Source organism: Haplochromis burtoni, unplaced genomic scaffold (genome assembly GCF_018398535.1).
Source record: "Haplochromis burtoni strain Fernald_Lab_line unplaced genomic scaffold, NCSU_Asbu1 Contig_35, whole genome shotgun sequence".
Lineage (NCBI taxonomy): Eukaryota > Metazoa > Chordata > Actinopteri > Cichliformes > Cichlidae > Haplochromis > Haplochromis burtoni.
In genome coordinates this window covers 1,554,340-1,570,387 of record NW_024582396.1, presented here as the reverse complement: position 1 = coordinate 1,570,387, position 16,048 = coordinate 1,554,340, and the positions used below count along the sequence as shown (strand labels likewise).

Here is a 16,048-nt window from a genome sequence, read left to right as displayed (position 1 = left end):
TGTTAGTAGTATTAGTAGAAAATAGTTTGGCAAGATCACATTACACACACATAAACAAAAACAATATTCAGCCTTTGAGAAATATATATAATTGTGTCAAAGCCCCAGAAGTTCATGTTTGATGATGGCCAGTTTCACTGTTAGAGAATCAACCATTGATCTGACACATGTCAATCTTTCTTTTATTACAAGTAAAAAAGTCAACTAGAAGAGATTTTCACTGCCCCGCCCCTCATCCTGAAGATCCCAGGAGATTCCAACAGCAGGTTACCTGTCCTCAGAGTACTCGTAGTCCGAGTCACCTGAGCGTTGGTGCTCCAAGTGGGGCTCGTGGTAATGGGAGGGGGAGTGGGAGTGGTGGCGGTTCTGGTGGATCTCATCCAAACTCCTGATGATGAGAAAACATGTCATTTCTATATGTAATGTGAAAATGAGTGCAGTCATTAAAAGAAAGAAAATACGATAAAATGAAAAAACTATAAAGTTGTGACTTTATCATGTTTATTCTCGCTTTACTGAGATCTGACTGAAGATTTGATGTAGAGACACGATGAGCAGGGGTAAGAACTGAGATTGAAACGTTCTAGGTAAATGCTGCCTGCACCGCAAAGCAAGATTAATGTGTTGTTCGGGCATGTTGAGCCTAAAGTCAGAGTTTTCAGTACCAGGAAGGTGGATGCCTTTTAACCTGGCTAGATCACCATGGCAACTGCTGTGCTGAACACGAGCTAGAAGAGCGACTAGGGCACATTACAAAGTCAATCAGTCCATTTGTTGGTTATTTATCACCAAAAATTCAATGAGTAAAGATCCTTTCACACACAAGTGATTTGTCACTCTTCGTTTGGCTTCGGGACAGTATCAGAGCTGAGCGCACCGAATAGCTAAAAGTTTGAAGTTTCAGAGCTCTAAGATGTCGATTTGACATTTGAGATGAGCTGCAGCCTGAGCGTGCAAAGGGAAATAAATACATTAACTCAGGAATTTACACAGCTAATGATTTTCTGTCAGCTGTGCTCTGTTGTGGTGTTTTCTGGTTTACAGATTTGTTTAGCGTATCAGTTAAGGTCCCTGAGTCTTGGACCCAGAGTTTTTGAGTTTGGCATGTTTTGGGGTTTTGTAGTTTTACATTTTTTATTATTTTTGTTGATTATTGTTTTATGCTTCCGTATTCTGCATTGGTTATATTTAGCTCTCTGCTGCTTTATAGTTTTAGTTTTATGTGTTTTTGGCCGACGTTTTCCTGGAGAGAGGATACATTACCCAAGTTCAAAGACAGTGTGATTAGACACTGATGTACAACTTTTATTAATGTGGGAAAAAAGCAGAAAAAATCTCCAGATCAACCACCCATGAAATGTGACCCATGTTGTGGAGACCCGGCACTCAATCAAACATTTTAGATTTGAACTTCTGCTGCACTGCCAGCTTCTCCCTGGGTTAATGAAATGTTAACAAGAGCTGAGGTGGTTTGTCTCTTCCAGCTGTTCCAATTATTGAAATATATAGACAGCATCATCAAAAGCATCCATATGTGGGTCTCCAAAGAAGTAAATTCATTAAATATTCCCCAAACTGGGATGGGATCTGTCAGAATGGTGAATACGATCTACTTTTTAAATCTGGCCAGCTGTGACACACAGAGTCTGTCATGTGCCTGGGTCATTTGACCCAGTGTGTTGTGTTCTTGTATTTTCATGTCATTTTCTATTATGGTTCATGGTTAAGTCCACGTTGGTAGTCTCGAGTTTAATCTGCGGTGCCTAGGTTGTTCTGTTTAGCATCTCTGTTTTGCCCTCTGTGTCTCTCTCTGTGTGTCTGTGTGTATATATGTTGTGTGAGTTCTTGCGTCTTGTTTCATTCTATGTCCCCCCTGCCCATGTTTATCCATGTTTCCCCAGTCTGCCATGTCTCTCTTGTCTCCCTCTTTGCCTTTCCTCCATTTCTGTGTCATGTTCCTCCGTTTCCTGTTTTATTGTGAAGGTCTCCGGCTTCCATGTTCGGTGTGTCTAGTTCTGCTTCCCCTGTGGCGTCACGTTAATTCGTGTCAGCTGTGTTCCCCGTGTGTTTAGGTTTCACTTTTTAGTTTTGTGTCGCTTTTTCTCCCAGTAAATAAAGCTGTATTTTGGAGGTCCCGTCTCCGTGAGTCTGCATTTTGGGCCCTGTCCTGCCTGCGTTACACAGCTGTACTGTTTACAGTTTTACTGTTAAATCATTTGTTACACACAGCAGCCATGCTCAGGCTGAGCCCTGAGCTTCATTTTGGTTTTTTTAAATCAATTTTTTTTCTTAATTTCTGCTTAAATTCAAATAGTGACAATAAAATACTAAATAAGCATTTTATATTTTATTATATGTTGATTTAGTAACTAAAAGAACCAGCAGGGAATCTGGTAACGTCACATCTCAGATGGTTTAGTGCAGCGGTCCCCCATCCTGGGGCCACGGACCGGTACCAGGCCGTGAGAGTTAAGGCTCGTGTGTGAAATTTATGGTTTTCAGGGTTTTTATCGTTATTTTTTTTAATCGTTTTTATCATTAACTCATTAACTTTTATCATTAACACTTTCCCAGGGGTTTTTCCTGTGTATTATGAATAAATCTTCTTTTATTTGGTACCGGTACTGGTTTTACTTTGTATTTATCCACACCAAATAACACAAACAGTTGGCTAAAAGTGTTTTAGAGAATAAGATAGAGACCCTACAATAACAGAGAGAAAGCACCAACAATCAGACGACACCCTGTGAGCAGCGACAGTAGGAAGGAAAAACTCCCTTTTAACAGGAAGAAACCAACAGAAAGAGGCTCAAAAGAGGGCAGCCATCTGCCGTGACCAGAACAATGCAGCAGCGGACTTGTCGAGCAGTAATCCTCGCAGCTGCAGTCCACAAATTAACAAGCAACGTCAAGCTTTTCTTTAGGGTTCCCCCACTTGCCAAATCATCACTCAGAGTTCAGCAGGTAAAACTCCCCGGTGTAACTCACCTTTGCATGGGCACGTGTGCAGGCCGAGACCGAGCTCTGCACGTGTCCTCTCTGTGAGGCGACACCGAGCGCGAGCGGTGCTGGACGGGTCGCTGCTGCTCGGGCACAGCCAACGTGCTGCCCCGCTCTCTCTCCCTGGAGTTACGCTCTGCGCCTGCACCCGCACACAAATCCAGTGTGGACACACAAACACGTGCAAAACAAGCAAAATACATGTTTCAAGATTCACAGATATAACATACACACAGGAGGGATACAAACACCCACACACATCCAGGCATTAGTTGTGTCCTTAGGTAAGGGTGCACCAGTTGTAATGAGTCAATACTACTCGCTACTGTTACAGGTGCCATTCACCTACAGACTGTAAAACATCACATCTGGATGTTTTACAGGCAAATAAGCAGCTTGCAAACGCAGTGTAGCTGGTCATGTGACTGTTTCTGCAAATGTGTCTGTCAGACTTGAGCTCAGCTTGTTTTAATCCCATGAAGTGGCTGATGAGATGACAGATCAGGCATTTACAGTTACAAGCCTACAAAGCTATAGTAAGTCACATGATACAGAAAGAAATGCAATAACAGAGCATTAGCCTCATTTAAAGCTGAGATCGGCAGTAATGTTTGAGTCTTACAGGAAAAAAACATCTCCTGTTGTGTGAGAGAAACCTACACTTCTCCACCTCCTTCTGGCTTTGTGATGGGAGACTCTGGCCAATCACAGGTCAAAGAGAAGCTACTCTAATTGGCCCTTCTACAAATTCATGGGAACTTCCCTTTACTAAGTGGCAGATATTCCTGAATTAAAAGTGGCTATTCCACCGACAGCAACTACGTACATTGCAAAGCAGCCCAAAAAAGGGACATTTAATGCACTAAAACACATCTCATGTCAGGAGTGAATATTAACCATCACCAGGGAGCAATGACAAACTATATTCAGCACCTCTCATTGCTCCCTGGATTGGTAAGATGCTAAGTTAAATTTTCTGTGATGGTCTTGATGTAGTTGGTTGATGGCCTTCTGGCTGCTGGAGCTGATGTATAGCCTATATATGTCTGATGGGGTGGAGTTAGGACAGTTATAGGAGAGAGGGGGCTGCAGGACATTTCATTAAGGAGTCAAAAAACAGTGACGCCATCCCTGAACCATTAACTAGGCTGGCAGAAATCCTTGACGTTGCTTCTAACCCTAACCTAACTTTATATGGAATGGTTGAGTGGCGTGCCAAGACATTGCTCCCAATTTAGTGTGATCTCTTCACCCATTCGTTCATTTTCTTATACCACAGAAGGGTTGGGGCCAGTTCAAGCTAACATAGGGTGAAAGGAGGGGGGTGTATGGCTTATGACCTCTTCACATTTGGGAACATGTGACATGCTACGATTTAAAAGTTTCATTAATGGTTAACGATACAGAAAATACTCTTGGCCACCAATGCAAAGATGTAAAACTGCAAACTTTACTTTGATTTAACCGCACGTGGGAATTACTGGAAATGGTATACAGCAATCTGACAAGATTCTGGGACAGGAGTGTAGAGCGCAGAGGCCAGTGGTCACTTTGCTCGTCCTCCTCTGATGGCTGATGAACACCCACTTGTGTTCTGCAGAGACACTGAGACATTGGCTTGGTGTTTTTTGGGGGCGGGGTTTGGTCTTTCTAGACGTCTGCCAACTCTAGCTTTAAATATGAACGACAGGATGTGAAACAGAACTGTGCAAAGTGAAGTGAGGCGAAGGTCTCAATCATGTCTTGTATGGATCATTAAAGGTAGCAGCCAGTTGGGGAGCTTCTAAGAATACACAGGAAGCATCGCTGGTTGGATAAGTACAAAAAAACAACAACCTATGTATAAAAACTGACTCTCAAGATGCAGTTAGGTATACACTTGCACTGCAACTAAAATTAACACTTTTTTTGGCCAATGAATGAATAGTTGAGTAAATGAATTCATCACCTGTGGTGCACGATTTAAGCTATGGCTAAGAATTGTGGGTATTGTAGTAAAGAGCTCTGTTATTTGAGGCAAAACAAAATAACAAGGAAAATAAAATAAAATAAAATCATAGTAATGTTCAAATAGTATCCTGATCATACTTGTGGCATTTTAAAGGCTAGCAAAAAAATTAAATAAAATTGCATTAATGTCTAAATCAATGCACACTGGAACTGAAGCGAGGGCAGAAACAGGCAGCCAGCAAAGCAGCTGTAGCTAAAATGTCTGCTATTGTCTGTGTTCAGTGTGCTTTCAGTGAAGTAAGGAGCAGGAATAGAAGCATGCAGGATTGCAGGAGACGTAGTGGAATGGCAGTGAACTACTGCAGCTCTGCAGTGCAGCATGCACTCAGTGCGTCGGTGTTTCTAAGACCCAGCAAAAGAGGAGAAAATGCTCATGCAGCCTCACGCAAAAATTCAGAATCTGCACCCCAGTAAGAAATGTGATGATTTGCAAAATACTTTCGGGTGTTTTTGCTGATTCAGCTTGAATTAATTATTTTAATTTAGGTTAAATTTTTAGAAATTTATAGAAGCAGACCCAAAAGGTTTCCACAGGACATGAAGGGAGGATGCACAAGGATGCTCTCTCACACAGTGCTGGGCACCTACAGGCTACTACGAGGAAACGCTCAATAACCATGACCCCCACCCACCTTTAGTCACTACTATCAAACCATCATCAAACTCTGTATCAATGATGCGATGAGACCCTGCACACATACAAACGCACACGCAAAACACCCACACACAAGACAGGGTAAGGTTGAGAGATTCTCCCACGCTGAGAGGGACACTGGAGAAGGCTCAGAACAGGAAATGTTAGCCACCACGCTCAAACACTGTTGGTTAAAGGACACACAGCCTGCAAATAAATGAACACACATACTCTGTAGTTTCTTGCTGGGGCTGTCTCCATGGACGTGTCTCCGTGGGAGGTATGGAGAGGGCTGTGGCAGAGGTATAGAGGACACGTCATGTGTCTGGAGCTTATACCAGTGAGGAATGTCGTCTAGCAAGGCCGTCTCCAACTCTATGAGGATCTGAGGGGGACAGAAAGGGAGGTGGCACATGAGAAAAATGGAAAGTAGAAATCTTCACATGTGTGAAGGGAGCCGGAGATCGACAGACGGATTGGTGCTGCAGCTGCAGTAATGCAGACGCTGCACCGGTCCGTCATGGTGAAGAGGGAGCTGAGTGTAAAAGCGAAGCTCTCAGTTTACCGGTCGATCTACGTCCCTACCCTCACCTATGGCCACGAGCTGTGGGTAGTGACCGAAAGAACGAGATCGCTGATACAAGCGGCAGAAATGAGCTTCCTCCGAAGGGTGGCTGGCCTCTCCCTTAGAGATAGGGTGAGAAGTTCGGCCATCCGGGAGGGGCTCAGAGTAGAGCCGCTGCTGCTCCACATCGAAAGGAGCCAGCTGAGGTGGTTCAGGCATCTGACAAGGATGCCCCCTGGGCGCCTCCTGGGGGAGGTGTTCCAGGCATGTCCCACCGGGAGGAGGCCCCAGGGCAGACCCAGGACACGCAGGAGAGATTATATCTCTCGGCTGGCCTGGGAACGCCTTGGTGTTCCCCCGGATAAGCTGGAGGAGGTGGCTGGGGAGAGGGAGGTCTGGGCTTCTTTGCTTGGACTGCTGCCCCCGTGACCCGGCCTCGGATAAAGCAGATGAAGATGGATGGACAGTTTCATCCACTCAGAGAATGAAACTTTAGGCAATCATATTCAGTAAATATACAACAAATTAAATCATATGTTAGGCAGACTTAGCAAATTTTGGGTGATGGGTGTTTCTCACAGTTCCCCCTGTTATTCTCTCCGCAGACCGGTATTGAGAAACATGTTTGCACCATTTAATTTTTAAAAACCATTTAAAAACTATAAAAACTGTTTTCACTTTCTTATTGCTTTTAGAGTAACAGTTCTTTTGAAGTTTATATTCTTTTATCTACTGTTTTCTTTAAGTTTGTATTGCTGTTTTGTGACTCCTGTAAGTAAAAAATCCTTTATGGATAAATTATGGTTGCTTGCTATCATCTTCATCTGTAATCAGAAGTGTCTTTAATTTAAAACATAGTAAAAATCCCAAGATTTCCAGTTATGGGATATTGGGAAACATTTGGGAGCTGGCAGAATTATTTATGTAATTATATTATCTGAAACTATTGATGTAAATGATCAATACTTGTCTGAATGAAGTCAGTAAGACCAGATATCTCTCATTTCTTCTCCAAAACAGCTCTGGCCTGCTGTTTCGACCATCTATTTATGAGAGGCAGCCAATGAGAGGAAAGTCTACTTAAGAGCCAAGAGAGGAGGAGCTTAAGAGGGGAGGGGCTAAAACATTGCTTCGAACTGAAGAGCTGGACTGGGAGGCATTACAAGATAAATAACAATTTGATAGCATATTAGTTCATTTTGAATTTGATGGCAGCAAGACAAAAGTTGGGATGAGGGAACAAAAGGCTAGAAATGTGAGGGCAGGAACAGTTTGCAACTAATTAGGTTAAATGGTAACAGCTCAGTAACATGACTGGGTATAAACGTGCATCTTATAGAAGCACAGAGGTTCATCATGTCCTTCTGCATTCTGATTCCAAAAGCTGCCTGACAGGACAGGATTTAAAACACGTGCACCACATCCTCTGGACTAAAGAAGAGTTCAAACACTGTCAATGCTCAACAGTATCTACACGTTTTAGAGCAATGTATGCTTTCCTCTATATGACATCAAGATTGACATTCAGGGAAGACCTTCCATTTTGCATCTAGATGATGCCAAACTGTATCGATTCCAACAGCATAGATACCGCAGATACATGTAGTAGAAGAGTTTGTGTAGTGATTAGGCCTAGCTGAGGTTCAGACTAACTAAAAACATCTGGAGCATCATGAAACCAAAGGTTCCACAAAGAAGAACCAGGACTGTTAAGCAGCTGGAGTCTTCTATCGGACAATAATGGGACAACATCCCTGTTCCGAAAGTGCAGCAAATCTAGCAACTGGTCTTCTCAGTTGATCTCCACCTTATTTTTTTAATTTTGAAAATGTAAACAATACGCTATACAAACACAGGCCATTTACCATCTACGTATGTTTCTTCTACTAAGGTTAAAATGTGGATTTAGGGAATTTGATGTGTCGATTACAAGTTTTACAGTTCAACCAATAAAATGGCTTTGATTGGACAGTGGCTGTCACGCACCTCGCCCAGGAATTCACTCTCCTCCTCCTGGACTCGAGGCTGGTCCCACACTGTGATCTCCAGCATGCGCTCTCTGAAGTCTCGCCGATGAACGTGGGAATAGATAAAGGTCTGGTTCCACTTGGGCTCAGCGCTCTTTTTCACCGTTTTAGTCCGTCGTTTACTCTTATCACTGGAAGAGAGAAGAAATCATGGATTCATTCAGTGTGCAAGAAGGAGAACAGTATGGTTTTTTTATTGTTCAAAATAAAAACTATAGATGAAGAAATACCCGTGAGATGCTCAATAAGTAAAAATGAACACAATGAGCTGACCTCCTATCAGGCAGGAAGTACATCTTGACGTAGGGGTTTCGAGGTCGTCCGTCTGGTCGGGGTGGCAGGTCTATGGCTTGAAGGACGTTGACAATCAGCTGATGGCCCACTTTGTCGTACCACAGCTTCACCTGTAACAATGCATAAAGGCAGTTAGCATCCTTTTGAATCTATATCCAGTCAGATGAACCTCATTGTGTTTGTTCCTGATACTCACAGAGAGCTGTCCAGGCAGAACCAGAGGAAGGTCTCTGAGAGTGCTGGGACTAGTAGGGGACATCACGGATATAGATGGACGGTCCATCTTCTGGGACTCAAAGGAGCTGGAGCCTGCTGAGGGATCAACAGAATGAATAATAGGAAAAAACATTAACTGAAAGCACATTTTAAAATATAAAGCCTGTTAAGCTGGTGATATAAAAACTTACTAGATTCTAGAGGAGGGTGGGAGGACTCTGGGATTCTTGGGATGTCTCTGTAAAAAGCAGAAGAGTCACAGAGTGTATACAAATCTTCCCTTACTATGTGTCATTCAGCTGGCATATATCTCTAAACAACAACAGTTTCTAACACAGTAGAAGAAGAAAAAAACCAGTCAGTCATATTAACAGTGTGGGGAAAACAGCAGGTGGCCAAGGACTGAAGAACAGGTGGAAAAAGGGGATGTCTTTCTTGGATCTGAAGGATTTCAGGGAAGATACATTGGGAAGGGGCTCCACCCATTTCAGCAACTCTACTTACTGATGTGCTCTATACACTTTTCTCAAGAGGTGTTTGGACATAATTCGGTTCACAGAGCTTTTAGATAAAGGAGACACATCAAAAGTCCGTCAGAAGGAAAATCAAAGCCGTGGTACTTTAACAATGACCAGTACACATTAGTAACAGCAAACTCACCCTATAGGTCTCGAAACAACAATCTCCACTTGAGGCTCAGCCTTGGATTCGAGAATGATGTTGTACACTTCTTTCTTGGTTGCTCCTGGCAACGACTTCCCGTTCCACTGCAACACCTCATCACCTGAAAACAAGATTAATGCCTCTTAAAGTCAAACTGAAAAATCAAATGTCCTCAGTGTGCAGTTAAGTGCAGCGCAACTTTTCTGCTGGGTGCTCCACACAAAAACCCGACGATGATCGGTCAAAGGCTGTATTCAGAAAATGGACATTGTCACCATAACATCACCCTTTGGTAAGAAAAGTCCTTTTGTGAAACTTCACGCTTGTTTGACGCTGGATGACCGAGGGGTGGATCTGATGGAGAAAACGAGGGGCGCTGCATGGTCTTACACTTAAAACTTGTCAATCACACGATTAACCACACCCTGTTTCATCCTCGTTTCTGACTTTAATGGAGAAAATAATTCAATTTAATGTGACTTTAGTGTGGAAACAATTTTATCTCTTCAATCTCCAGACTTAAAATAAGTGGTTGTCCAGCACATTAATGTGACTTATTGCCGCTTGCATCTTTCATGAATTATCATGAAAAGATCCAAGTTGTCAAATTAGACAAAAAAAAACACTTCTGAGAGTTTTCAGAGACTGGAAGGACTTTTTTGCACTTGATGAGACACATTTCTGTCTTTTTATCTGCCCATTTTTACATGTTTGGTTTGGTATGCCAACCCACTATTTAGCCCACCATAAAGGTCACTGCTGCCTGGGTTTTCTTGTTGGCTCCTCCTTTTTTTCCTGACTAAACCCACAGTGACAAAGCATTTTAGGTGAGTTACGATGATTTCCGACCTGTAAATTGAAAACGGAGCTCTCAGAACCTCCTCAAATGTTTTTTCACTCTCAGGAGTGATTTTAATACTATGTTCAAGCATAAATAAGGCCCTGGGTTAATACTTTCAGCAGCAGCTGAGTCGCTGTACAGTCAAAATTTACAGCCAGAAGTAGTCCCGTGACCTCAGCACTCCATACACTACTCCATTATTATTCAAATCATGACACAGCGTGGTCAGATAAGCAAAATGTAGCATGAATGATGACTGCTTTACTGCAGAACTGTACACATTGCCTGTTTATACATTCTGTGCTTCCTTATATATGCTCTAATATCACTTTAATCCCAACAGCTGACTGCGGTTGCTTACTTTTGCCCACATTCCTTTTTTTTTCTTTTTTAAAATGCTTTGAAAATTATTTATCAGTGTAAAACTGGCAAAACCAAACTCCTCAAAATAGCACTCCAGTAAAGGTCTGGTATAATGTGAATGCAGCACAAGCAGGCTGGTTGATTGCTTGAGTTCAAGTGGCAGCTCCCACAGACATTACACCAATAAAAACACCAGTATTATTACTATTCTGTAGGCCACCACAAGCTGCTACAAATGTTTAGCATTTTAGCATTTAACAATTTAAATGACAAGCACACTACTCATGCCTGCAAAGATGACAGGTACATACTGATGTCTCTGCAAAGGTTGATCTCACATGCATTCCTCGATGAAAGCAATACTGTCTGCAGTTCTGCATCTCCTGCAAAGGAACAACATGTTCTATTTTTTGTACCTGCACGTAGGTGTCCCACGACATCTGCCAGACTCCCTTTTTTAACTTTGGTGATGAAGGCCCCAAGTCTCCCTGTCTCCGTCATCTTCCCTCCTACCACCTGCACACAAAGATGAGACAGACGTACGATAAGATCAGATGTCACTCCGTCCTCTCCAACACTGCCTGTTGTCTCAGTGAGGACAGATCTTAATGTGAATGAATCCCTGCTTACTTTTAGTCCCAGGAGAGAGCCTGCCTCACGGGGCATGGCTGACCTCTTGCTCAGAGTGATCCGCCCAATCAGGTGGTCACCCTCTTTGGATGGCTGCCACGAAACTGGATGCTAAAGGGACAAAGACATGAGGATGTTTACAAAGCACATTATCAACTGTAAATACTGGTAATTTGGTCATGGGTCCCATGCAACATTAGACTTAATATAAGTGCAGCTATATGTGAGGAAAGGGATCAGGGCAGAGCTTCAGGAACAACCTGACTGGTGAAACTTACATGCCAAACTGCAGGATCTAGAGGATGACAGTCCCAGTCACCTGCAGGGAGAAAGAGTTCGAGAGGGAGGAATTAGTCATTTGTCTAAATGATGGTAAATGTAATTGTGCAGGTTGATTCCAAGCTACAAAAAACTCTTAGAAAGATGACTCAGTGATGCCATTAAAGACTGGGATCTGCTTTAATTCAAACAACATAACTGATGGGTTTATCATCCCATTTCTGTTTTATATGCCAGGGCCTGCCAAAGGCTTTCTTTGAGGTAGGTTTAATTTTAAAAAGCTAAAAATTCCATTTCGCCATCTATAAAAATGTAACTTAATTTACTAAAATGATCTGAAATCTCTTACTTAAAAATACTTTAGACTCCCTGTTGAAGCTCCAAAGCTCTTATATTTTAGTATTTAGTTTCTGTTAGTTATATTTTTTATTGAATTTTTATTACATTTTGATTTATTAGGCTTGCCATCTCTATGTCATCCTGTATCTTGTCAAGTGTTTCTGTTGGTGATTATCTGCTGAGTTGCTTCCTGTTTTATTTTAACAGTCATCTGTCTCTGGCGTCTTGTGATTAGTTTACTTCCTCAGGCATTGTCTTGATTGTCTTCAGCTGTGTCTCATCGCCCTGCTGTGTCAATTTCCTTAATAATTACCCTCATGACTTGAAATAGTGCTGTTTTCCCTTTTCTTAGCGTCTCTTAACGCCGTAGTGATGGTGTGATGAAGGCCTGTGAACGTGTCGGATCTTTCCAGCCAATTGCTTCACCAGAAGGCAGATCACACAAAACCCTGTTTAACAGCTCATTTTGAACTAGTGACATCTGCTGGTCATTCGATGTGCAGCAGCCCTGCTGTGATAATACATGTGGGCTACACACCAGTGGATCTGTAAACGTAATGATGTATCAACTGTAGAATGACCGTTTGATGTCCTGTGTAAAATACACGTATACACCTCCACCTAACCATCTTCTCTGAGACTGTTTTGAGAAGACGTGTGCTATCAGTGGGAGATGTCAGATCAAAAAGCTCTAACTGCTGATATTTTCCGCCTCTTTGTTGGCTCCATAATCTCGTTGCAGACTGCTGATGATCATCAGAATCACCTCAGACCACAAAAAAATTCCCGCATCTTTTCAACCGCTCAAATCCGGTTCAAATGACATGAAGCAGTCACGTCATTTCAGAGAAAGGGTTCCTCGTATATCTTTGGTCATGTGGTTTCTGAAGAAAACAATACAGGTGTTGGGATGGGCTTTATTTGGGCACGCCCCCTGTCCTTGACACAGGCCTCGGGGCTTAAGCATCAGACGAAACATCAAAATCATTTAGCCTGTGATCATTCCCTGTGTGCGTCCTCCCTTTGAGTCCATGTGGATTTAGTTTTGCTTTACGCTCCCATGTGTTTTTTGGACTTTGCAAACAGCTACAACAGCCTGTCTTCTGGATCTGTGTTTGGGTCCTTGGGACCTGCTAGCTGTGACTAAACTGTGCTCAGATGTTGTCTACTGTGGTTGTCGATTTAAAAAGGGAGGAGCTAAAACCCTGTGTTCCAACAGAGGATGACCTAAGTAGCTGCATCACACCCCAGTATGAGATAGATGAGGATTATTCTGAACCATGAATAATGCAAAGCTACTCTAGATTTTAAGAATACAAATATGGAGCTGGAAATGGGCAGCACAGTTTAGTGTGAGTCCTTTAACTTACATGTAGGATTAAAGTAATGTCATTCAGCAGTAACGGCTAAAAACATTCATAATCAAACTATTATCATTACTCTCCAACTTGGCCTGTCCGAGACTGGCTAAGTTGAACAGAGAAACGAGAGAGTGTCCGTGTATCCCAGCGCTCATTAACACTGACAGATGGAAAGCTAACTGGCTCTACATCAAGACAGAGGAGCCTGGGAGATTTGCAGTCATTGTTTCAAAGCAGGAGTAAAACAACAGCAAGAAAACATCTGATGGCGATTTTAAAATCCTTTGAGTAACTTCAGTTTGAGGTACGTGGGCAGGCAGAATAAACATTTTCTTTGCAAAATGCCTGCAGGGGGGAGAGAAAAGAACTTTTTGGTGGAAAGAGTAGAAACCAAATGAAGCCTATACAATCATGGTTGATGGAGAAATCAGGAAAAAAAAGTCTGAATGACTTGAGCAACTTTAGTGATGCTAACTGGAACACTCGAGAGGATAAATGCTGATGCCACCGTTTAGTGGATGAGCAAGCTGGGCAGATAGCTCTTTATTAACAGCTCTTTGTAGGTATCATTGTTTAAGACAAACACAGCATGTAAGTGAAAGAGGCTCCGCTTAACTGAAGATTGACCAAGTCCCTCTTACTGTCCTGAAGGCAGTCCTGGCTTACTCTCATTGGTAACTGACTGATATGGAAAAATCATCTGTTTAAGAGGAGCATGTGAGCATCCACGCTATCACCTGACCCTTCTTCAGCAGCTCTCTCCCTAGTCCTTCCAATCCACATCAGCGTTCTTTGGTATTTGTCTGTTTTAGTTTCCTGTTGTGTGGACTTTCACATTGTCATTTTCTCTGAGCCAGTTAGAGAAAACATATCAGCCTCAAAGCCACAGCATCCTATACTTTACTGGGCCTTCATGCAGCCACTGTCTGAAAAAAGCTTTTAGCTCTTCTGTCTTTGAGGCAGCTTTATGCCCGGGTGTCACGTCTATACTCACAGACGGAGCTGTGTGGCTGAGACGAGCATATTAAGGATCATCATACAGCCAATAACTGATATAACTCTCTGAAACCTGAGCGTTTGGCTCATAGGGCTTGACCACACATAAAAGGTTTAATACCAGCAATGCTGTGGTAATTTGTTAATAGAGTGCTTCAACATCAGAGTTGAATTGAATTTTATTATCATCATATTTATACGTGGATCCTAATGGTGATACACAACCCCATCTTATCTTTTTTATCACTTTTTGCAAAAATTTAACAAATGTTTCATTCATTATATTTTTGCATAAGTAAAATAACAGAATGTCACCTGAGCTTTTGAGGGCAAAGTTCAAATACGGCTTTAAACTACACCATATGACTTAGTAACTGTGTATATATGACAGAAAATAAGGAGAAACATATTAGAGCCACAGTGGTGCTACAGCACGGTCACTTAACTGGAAGAATGCTCTTGAATCAAACCTGCTGCTCAGCCTTTTTGCATCATTTGCTTTCAAGTTCTCTTGACATGCATGTTAGATTGCATTAGTGGCCATGTATTGCATGAACAATGAATAAAATGAATGGATGGACCCTGTTTTTTAAGATATCTCCAGATCACAAGAGTTACCACTATATATTGTAAGGTAAAGGACATACAATAATAATAATAAAACAATTCAGCTCAACCTAAATGACTACACTAAACGTATATAATATAGATTATATAATCTATATATATATGAATATATGTATATATATATATATGTATATATATATATATGTATAATATATTATATATATATTATTATATATATATATATATACATAGGACAAGAGCCCTGGACTGGGAACATGTCGGTTTTATTGAAATGACTGGTGACTCCAGTCATGTGAGATTTAGAGGAACATTCAAAAGAGACCTCTACTGAAAAAAGTTTATGCACATGGGTTAATCTATGTCTTGGAAGCAGAGCCTTCGTGCTTCCGTGATAATGCTTCTAAATAGCTGACAAATAAGTGCTTTCAAGAGGAGCTTCAAGATGAGTGCTGATTGGTGGGATTTGATGCAGTCTGTAGAACTTTTTAGTTACATCTCAGATCCATGTAATGACACCTAATTTCTTAAACCAAAAAGATCTCTGGCCATGTCTAATTTAAGATGACACCAGCATTAATCTGACAATGCAATGCCTTCCATCGCACAACGCATGCTACATATTATCCTGTGACTTTTTCTTATTGCCAGAGATGGTGAGAGTAAAAGGATACATCCTGTTTTGAGGCCCAGCTAGCTAAAGAGTGTTTAAAACAGCTAATAATCCCAATCCACACCATCTACACATTACCAGTCCCTGAGTTATAGTAAGCTGGATTAAAACATCTGGAACACCATCCTTCTGGGACTGACCAGTGAGAGATAAGCTGATGCAGTAACTCTGCCTCCTGAACCCAAACACTCTTGCGTGGGTTATTTTAGCACAGCCCTTGATTTCTGTTAGTGCGGGGAAATCCATAAGTGCCAAGAAGATAGCAGAAATCGTGTAGCGTGCAACTGCAACCAGGCTTGAATTTAGTCGGTGGGACATGGTTGGCTGTTGCAGCTGGCTGTTAGCAAAGCATTACATAGCCAGCGAGCCACTGACCTAATTCCACAAATCTGCTGGCCTAAATCACAGGGACTCTCCAAATAAATGAGAGCTGTCCTGAGAGCAGCAGGGTTTAGCCACAGCACAGAGGTGTAGATGACACACAGGGATAGTAATGCACTGCATGCTGGGTGGGCACTTTATCCTATCGCTTATCATATAGTTTCACAGTCCAAAACTAGAAAGTGTTGGTT

The 16,048-nt window shown here is 42.0% G+C and overlaps 1 protein-coding gene across 35 annotated transcripts in view; it reads right to left on the bottom strand.

The window, feature by feature from the left end:
* rims1b (regulating synaptic membrane exocytosis 1b) overlaps positions 1 to 16,048 on the bottom strand; it is an 82,019-nt gene that overhangs the window by 28,207 nt on the left and 37,764 nt on the right. For 23 of the 35 annotated variants that reach the window (XM_005919264.3, XM_014332647.2, XM_014332645.2 and 20 more), the window contains 12 exons: positions 11,522 to 11,562; positions 11,244 to 11,354; positions 11,030 to 11,129; positions 9,407 to 9,530; positions 8,938 to 8,984; positions 8,727 to 8,851; positions 8,510 to 8,640; positions 8,196 to 8,367; positions 5,876 to 6,029; positions 5,643 to 5,699; positions 2,989 to 3,142; positions 272 to 388 (listed from right to left, as the gene is read on the bottom strand). In XM_005919264.3, the coding sequence (XP_005919326.1) occupies positions 272 to 388; positions 2,989 to 3,142; positions 5,643 to 5,699; positions 5,876 to 6,029; positions 8,196 to 8,367; positions 8,510 to 8,640; positions 8,727 to 8,851; positions 8,938 to 8,984; positions 9,407 to 9,530; positions 11,030 to 11,129; positions 11,244 to 11,354; positions 11,522 to 11,562 (1,333 nt within the window). The remainder of the gene's footprint in view (positions 1 to 271; positions 389 to 2,988; positions 3,143 to 5,642; positions 5,700 to 5,875; positions 6,030 to 8,195; positions 8,368 to 8,509; positions 8,641 to 8,726; positions 8,852 to 8,937; positions 8,985 to 9,406; positions 9,531 to 11,029; positions 11,130 to 11,243; positions 11,355 to 11,521; positions 11,563 to 16,048) is intronic. The other 12 variants (XM_042219588.1, XM_042219604.1, XM_042219600.1 and 9 more) reach the window with 4 other exon arrangements.